Here is an 8575-nt window from a genome sequence, read left to right as displayed (position 1 = left end):
TATGGTACAAATTAGACTAAACATTGGCTGAAACATACTATGTAAATTTAGCTATATCTATGTAAGCTAACTTACTTTCTACTATAAAATTTTCTTTGTGTTTCTTAATATACATTTTGCAACATTGCTCAGATGCTTTACCAACATGGCACACTTTATACATAACATGACTATGTACATATATTTAAAACTATAAATACATCGCCATGTCTAATTTATAATTTGAAGGTTTAGTTAGGAGTTAGTTTAGGAAGAAACTACTTTAAAATACCATATTGAAGCGACAAGTTGAAATCTATTGAATGAAATGATTTTTTAAAGTCATTCATGACTAGTATTTTTTATATAAAATAACTTTCAAAAAATACACGTTATTTCTCTCTTTCTTATACATGAGACGACTAATACTCTTCTTTCCCCACCAATGAAGCATAAAGCTTGTGTTAGGAGTGGATAAGTACGACAATAGTGCGACGGGCGGGATTTAAACCGTTAGACTGTTTGTATTTCAATCCACTCCTTGCCCATTGAGCTATTGAGGCTTAATTTAATGCCAATTTAATTTTCGGTTTCGTTAAAAATTACGAAGGTATTCTACGAATAATATTCAGAGTTGTAATATATATACAAGATCTGCATTCTTAGGTTCCTTGACTAAGAGTATAATATTGTGACCTACAGTGTTACTGCGGTTTTTTCGACCTGAATAGCTTAGTAAAATTATTACTGGTCCAGTCAACTGGGCGCATGCCGAATGTTGTATTTACATTTATTTTTGTGATAACTATTTCTTTAAATTAACCTACAGCGAAAAATTTGTGTATTAGTAATAAAATCACACCGAAGAAAGGCTGTAGTTACTATCTTAGAGTCAGTCTATACTCTAATGAAAATTTCAGAATTTACCTACGCAATGCTGTTACAAGTTTAGCATTAATAACTTACCTGTTATTAATGATACTAAGTATATCGAAAGATGAATTGGCAATTTTAAATCTGTATTGCACAGTAAACAAAAATAAGAAACTGACCTAAATTTTTTACTAGAACTAGGTATTTATTTGCCGTGTTCGTAGCACTTAAAAGTTTTGTACCAATTCAAGCTGGCACTTTTAGTAAAAGCTCAACAATTTGAATTGCACTTCACTGTTGTGGCATAATCACATAAAATGGGTTAACATTTTTACCTGGTTGATTGTGTTTGTCAATTGACGAATATATCGTCGTGAAAGTGCTCATCTCCGCGACGACGCTAGGTATTTTTCATTTGACGAAGAATAGTTTATTTTAGTGCTTCTAGAAATATAGCAACGTTTTCAGTTGCATTACGTGTGACCATTGTTAACAGCAATCTCTGAAAGCAGTTTTCCTAACACCCTCATACAAAGGAACGTCCATCGCAGCCCTCAGTTAGTCTGTCCATTTCATGCAAGATGTGTCGCATGCTCTAGTAGACAGTACCCTTGATTCTTCTTTGAACCACTAGACGCTTAGTGAAAATATCATCACATCGAGATACGTGAACAAAGGTAATGAACATATACATTATACATGCTGTTCCATGCCGAATTCTTTGAAAATGATCTGGTTCCAAGACACATTCTTCAAACGGCATTCTTCTTCAGTCCCACATCTTGAGAATGTTTTTTCTTCTTCTTCCCACTTTCTCTAATGAGTTCATGTTACAAGTATGGAGTTACAATCATTTATTATTTAAAAGACAAAAAAAAAACATTTAAAAGATACAGTTTTAATGGTAACTTTCGTTGATCACAACTGCGGATTTTCATCATCATTTAAATTTAAATTAACTTGGCAGCGAAACATTCGTTTTCAGATACTCCAGAACACAACCAATTGTATCTAGAAACTCAAGGATCCTTTCGATTTACCGTACAATAATTATGAGGAATCCTCGCGCTTCATGTGATGAGACTGTGGAATTCATTACTTACGTAGAAGCCTACGCTTTTATCTCGAAAGATGTGCTTTTGTAATCACATTACGTAAATGAGAGCTCGAGTATTCGTGGCTGAATCGTGACAGAATCGTGATCCCGACGAATGTCTCTTACACTTTGTAATGACTGAACATGAATCTTTATTAAAAAAAATGAAATTTTATGATACGTAGACGTATACTTACTACCATGTACACATATTATTGGGATTTTTTATATGTGCTTGATATACCAAAGAGGGCTGCCCATAATGTTACCGACGACAATATTATGTCAACAATATTGACGTAAATAATATAACATATAATGCATTGCTAAGTAAAAACTATGTTTCTGACTTATTATTATTTTTAAACGATTTCTTAATTATATAAAAGGTTTCTAAGATTTAAACAATTATATATTAAAAACATCCAGTTAATTTTTAGGGCCGATGACGTCAATCCCTGATTTTCAGCCACATCAGCAAAGGCTAGATTGTGGTCAAGCGCGAGCCTTTACTGAGTATCAAAAAGGATCATCTGTAACATTTTAGTTAAACTTCACCCATTTATAACTTTTCCACTATATTACCAAGCTACTATATTTTGATCCGCTTCTAGTTTCTTGCAGATTTAAGTAACATTCTACTATTTGCAAAGTTCTTTGAATAAGTTTAACAATAATCCAGAGCAAGCGGGGATTAAAGCTTCGTAGTGCTCAGATTTCCTTACTAACTCTCTATTGACGCTTACAGTATGATATTTTTTAATTCATACTATCACGTGAACTAACACCAATTTATACAATGATTTGTATCATAAAATTTTGTAGAATTAAAATATCTTAAAAGAAAATATTTGATTTTATATAATATCTGGGTATTTTTGGTGATAATAATATAGTAAATCAAAATCGGTGTCGTAAATCTGCTAACTCAATTACTTTTGGTAACCAAAACGGCAGAAACTATATTTTTTATCTCAAGGAATCTGAAATTCATTACATTCATTACCATTTAGTGGATTTGGCAGGATTCCTGTGCCGAGAGTGACTCCATTTCCTGCTACGTGCTACGGTTGCTACGCCGTAGCTCGTAGCCGTAGCTTGCATAACTTCGAATGCTTTCCATTGTGCATAATTGTCCCTTGCCTTTTTATTTAAATTGCGAAAAAGTAGGTCGAGTATTGCAATACAATTCGAATTTGACTATTAAATCGTATTTAAAAATAATTTCATAGCAATCACGAGTACTGCGTATTTCAATTCATATTTTTAATCACGAAAATATTTAGCGTGAATAATAATCGAAGGTACCCCGGAAGGTATACCCGGCGTGGCTGAACTAGCGAATGATCTGGGTTGTAGCCTTTACCAGGCGGCTCCTAGACATTCGCTGGTTCGGCTATACGAGGCACCCTTCATGCAACCGGGCGGGTCGGCGGGGTTGCGGATCGCCGGCGTCCCCAGGACCCTGGACAAGAAGGACTGCTACGGTACCACTCCCAACACCGAGCAGTGTCCAAGAAACCCTTTCCCGTGTTCCCCCATCCTACTCCTAAACCAAATGTCCTATCATAAAAGGTCCCTCAATTAATCCTAAACTCCCGCACACTCCACACTCACTTACACACAGAGACACACACAAACACTACTCAGATAACACACAAATATTAGGAAACAAATGGCGGATCTTAAAACTAATTTCGGTCTCCTGGTGGGTAGCGGCTCAGTGCCCAAATCCCACCCTGGCACCCAGGCGACGTCTACCGACGGCGCCCAGGGCCCAGGCTGCCCCACCGTATCAGGAGGGGGCAAAGACCCGCAAACCATCGGTTCGACAATGATGGAAACAACGACCTCGGCTAGTAACATGGACATGTCCTCCCTAGCCGCAGCGATCCCTGTGCCTGCCAGCGCAAGCACATGGACGCTTGTGGCCCCCAAGCAAAAACGGAAAAACAAGGGGAACAGGACAGACAGACGGACACGGAAACAAACGGACACACAGGCAGACGAACAGACGGACAAATTGAAAACCCGACCGACGGACGGTAGGGAAAACGGAGGCGGGAAGCGAAAGGAACCCGACTGCCCAAGCGCGGACGCCAGCAACTTGGCCGGAGGAAGCAAAAGTGGAAGCGAGGGACGACCCCCACTAAGTGGCGGCCGGCCTTTTGCGGACACTGGCGCAACCCCTGGCTGTTCCGCAGGCGAACAGGCGAGCGGGCAGGTATCGGCCCCCGATCGCAACCCTAATGCCTCGGGGAAGTCGAGCACCACCACTGTCGGGGCTGGGCAAACCGCAGTCGAGGACAGGGGGAACGATGGTGGTCACACTGACCCCGACGGGAACCCAATCCAGGCGCGGGGCGCAACGGGCCCTGGCGGTTCCAACACCGCTCGACCCCCAACTACAACAACAACAAAAACAACATCCAACAAACCAACAGATAAAACAGACGCATCAAAGACCTTGAACCCACCTAAAGCGAGGGCACGCCCGCGCTTTAGGAAGCGGAACAGGGGACAGACAAAAGACAGACAGGACCCCGGGACGTCATCGAGTCAGACGAACAAGAAAAGAGACAGACTTGACGACACGATCTCACCCAGGGGGGAACACAAACGCGCACGGACTGACGACAGACACACCCGAGATGCGAAGGGCTCCTATGCCACAGCAGCCCAATCGCATCTGAGCGTCGCTGTAACCACCACTCCCAGAGTCGACCTTACCCAAGATGAGGCGAATGCCATCCAGGCCCAGATACAGAAGGCGATTTTCGCGGCCTGTATCGAGCCTCTGGCACCAGGCCAAACCCGATACGCCCCGGCGTTTGAGGGTAAGGCCTTCCTCAGCGAGGGTGTATTAAAAATGTGGTGCCACGATGACCAAGCCTGCAACTGGCTCATAAACGTGGTGCCAAAACTAACATCACCCAGGAGCGGAACGGGGCTCACTGTGATAAAACAGACCGAGATCCCAGTCAGGGTTAGGTCGGGACTTTATGTCCCTGACTACGACGGGGAGATAGGCCAGCTACACCAGGTCCTATCTCACCAAAATCCTTGGTATGGAGTGTCACGGTGGACCCTGTTCAGCTACCGAAAAACAACTAGCAGCCCTCCTGGTGTGTTCCTAATATTAGGAATCCCCAATGAGGAGCTGCCAACGATTCTGGCGCGCGGCAGGAAGGTCGCCTATTCCACGGGCTCCATCTACATCAAGTTCTTCACGAGTGAAGGACTAAGTGATGTACCACCCGGGCATGACTCAGCGCCTGAAACTCGAGAGGAGCCTGATGCGGATCGGGCCATGGATGTGGATGGACCAACCGGCCAGCTCCCAGTGACACCTGAGCCTTCCGTGAGCGCTGTCCTCGACAATATCGAGGAAGTGCTGGCGGACTCCCGGACCAACACCAAACCACGGGAGAAAAAGGTGACACACAACGCTCCAGACGCAACAGCCCCCGCCGAAAAATCACCGGCGCAGAGGGCGACAAAATAAAGATAATCCAGACCAACCTCCAGCACAAACATCTCGCCACGGCTACGCTACGAAGGCAGCTGGAGGTTGAACCCGAGACCATCGCACTGATCCAGGAGCCGTGGGTCAGGGGTAAAACCATATGCGGTTTCGGAAGCTGCAATGGTAAGATTTTTTCACATTGCAATGACGAAGCACCAAGAACATGCATTTACATTCCGCGCTGCATTACAGCGTCACTACTAACACAACACTGTTCCAGAGATCTGACAGCAGTCATAATAAAAAATGGAATACAACAGGGCGTGGGACTACCACCAAGACCAGTGGTCCTAGTCTCACTCTACATGCCCATAGAAGACCGAATACCAACAAAAGAACTGGTGGACCTCACAACACATTGTGAGGACAACGACATAGATTTAATTATCTCTGTCGATAGCAACGCACATCACATCCTGTGGGGATGCACAGCCAACAACAAAAGAGGTGAGAATCTCATGGACTTTCTACTAACAACCAACCTAACAATTACTAACAAGGGCACTGAACCGACTTTCGTGTCGAGTAGGTACCAAACCATAATCGATCTAACCTTAGCGTCAACCAGAGCTGCAGACCAAGTAGAGAACTGGCATGTCAGCGACGAGCCCTCGCTCTCCGACCACAGGCGGATATGCTATGAGCTAGATCTGATGATAACCCAACACGCACCAAGGAGAAATCCAAGGAAAACCAACAGACTAAAATACAAAACCTTGCTAACGCATCAGATAGGTACAAACAAACCTAACGACATCGATGATATCGGCAACATCGAACAAAACGTAAACAAACTAACGGAGTGCATCAAGACAAGTTATGAACAAGCTTGTCCTCTGAAGAAAATCAACACAAATCGACAGTCAAAAAACAGCTGGTGGGGCCCAGATCTGGAAAGAATGAGGAAAAACCTCAGACAACTTTTCAACAGAGCAAAAAACACCAGACAAGAACAAGATTGGGACAACTACAAGGAAGCCCAATACAAATACAACAAACGCGTCAGAGAAAAAGACAAAACCTCGTGGCAAAAGTTTTGTACAAGCATAGAGTCGAACGATACCGCAGCCCGTATACGTAAGATTCTCGCAGACGACAACACCCGCACACTCGGCTCGCTGAGGAAAGCTGACGGAACGTACACTAAGGATGACAAAGAAATAAGCGAAACGCTCATTGAAACGCACTTCCCTGGCTGTAGAATAGTAGACTCAGCAGACTGGGAACACAACCTAGGAAACCATCCCACAGATGAGGATTGGGATCTTGCTAACAACACAGTCACACGAGATAGAATCAGCTGGGCTATCGACACCTTTCACCCTTTTAAATCAGGGGGGACCGACAACATTTTCCCTGCACTTTTACAATGGGGAAAACTTCAACTGACACCATGGCTGGAAATAATATATAAGGCCTGTATAGCATATAAATATATCCCAACAGCCTGGAGAGAAGTAAAGGTGGTCTTTCTACCAAAACCTGGAAAGAGTGACTACACTCTACCAAAGTCCTTCAGGCCTATCAGCCTTACATCATTTTTACTGAAAACACTCGAGAGACTAGTTGATCGGTATCTCAGGGATGGAACCTTAAGACATGTACCCCTACACTCACACCAACATGCTTACAGCACTGGCAAATCAACGGAAACCGCTTTGCATTCTGTTGTTGGCAAAATTGAACATGACCTAGAAAACAAACTATCAACACTGGGTGTCTTCATCGATATCGAAGGAGCTTTCGACAAGACAACCTTTGATAGCATAGACAGGGCCTTGGGACGATACGGGGCGCCAAGAACTATACGCAGCTGGATAAGAGCTTTATTAGAACTAAGAATCATACAACTAGATATCAACGGAGTCACAAAAGGCATAGTAGCGAGAGGCTGCCCTCAAGGAGGTGTTCTATCACCAATCTTGTGGAACCTTGTAGTTGACGACTTGATAAACAAACTAAACACAAGCGGATTTTACACCATTGGTTATGCTGATGATCTCACCATCTTAATCAGTGGCAAACTAGAGAACACACTATATGAAGTCATGCAACGGGCATTGCGCTTAATCGAAAGATGGTGCAATGAAAATGAACTTACCGTAAATCCAAAGAAAACAGAGATGATTCTGTTTACTAACAAAAGGAAAATAGAGCTAAACAAACCACCAACTCTGTTCAACACAAGCCTCAAACTGTCCACTGAGGTCAAGTACCTTGGTGTGACTCTGGACAGCAAGCTCAGCTGGAAAAGGCATACAGAAGATAAAATTAATAAATCGCTTACGATACTAAACCAATGTAAACGCATGCTGGGGAAAAAATGGGGGCTTAAACCAAAGATAATAAAGTGGTTATACCTAGCGGTAGTAAGAAGCTCATTAACATACGCCGCTTTGATATGGTGGCCGAGAACTCTTCTTACGACCGCCCAGCAAGAACTACAGAAATTTCAACGACAAGCATGCCTCGCCATTACAGGCTGCATGAGTACCACACCAACAACAGCACTTGAAATCATACTGGGGATCCCGCCCCTACACTTACAAATCAAAGAAGAAGCAACGCTCGCAGCCTTGAGACTGAAAACCTCAGGTCTATGGAAAGAACAGAACACAAGGCACACTAAAATTCTAGTGCAAAGCATAACCAAAGAACCACGCCTGGAGTGGAAATGCGACAGAACCAGGAAACAACACATACTGGACAAACAATACAAAATATATCCAGAGATAAACATAGATCCGAAGGCAACACGAGATGCAATAGAAGTGTACACCGATGGATCCAAAACAAAAACCGGCACAGGAGCAGGGGCCTACTGCCAAGAACTAAACATGAAAATAAGTCACGCACTCGGTAAGGACAACTCTGTCTTCCAAGCAGAGTGTGTAGGCATTACAACCGCAGCCATAGCAATGGCAAATCGACAGGTAAAAAACTTTAAGATTAACATTAACTCAGATAGCCAAGCTGTTCTCAAAGCTTTGGCTAAATTCTCGACAACCTCCGAACTCATACAAGACTGCCATAAGGCTCTGGAAACACTCGCCATGTCGAATGACATCACCCTACGGTGGGTCAAAGGACATGATGGGGAC

General features: G+C 43.3%; 1 protein-coding gene across 2 annotated transcripts; it reads left to right on the top strand.

Annotated features, from left to right (window-relative positions):
• The first annotated feature begins 3281 nt into the window (after positions 1 to 3281).
• Positions 3282 to 6481, top strand: LOC123866463 (mucin-19-like). 2 transcript variants are annotated; one of them, XM_045908045.1, is made up of 2 exons: positions 3282 to 5921; positions 6406 to 6481. In XM_045908045.1, the coding sequence occupies exon 1, from the start codon at positions 3624 to 3626 to the stop codon at positions 5451 to 5453; it is 1830 nt and encodes a 609-aa protein (XP_045764001.1). In that variant the 5' UTR covers positions 3282 to 3623; the 3' UTR covers positions 5454 to 5921; positions 6406 to 6481. The 2 variants fall into 2 exon arrangements, with proteins under 2 accessions (XP_045764001.1, XP_045764000.1); XM_045908044.1 differs by lacking the exon at positions 6406 to 6481 and having other exon boundaries at positions 3282 to 5597; positions 5695 to 6055.
• The last annotated feature ends 2094 nt before the right edge of the window (positions 6482 to 8575 follow it).

Source organism: Maniola jurtina, chromosome 6 (genome assembly GCF_905333055.1).
Source record: "Maniola jurtina chromosome 6, ilManJurt1.1, whole genome shotgun sequence".
In the NCBI taxonomy this organism is placed as follows: domain Eukaryota; kingdom Metazoa; phylum Arthropoda; class Insecta; order Lepidoptera; family Nymphalidae; genus Maniola; species Maniola jurtina.
This window is presented reverse-complemented; position numbering and strand designations above follow the sequence as displayed.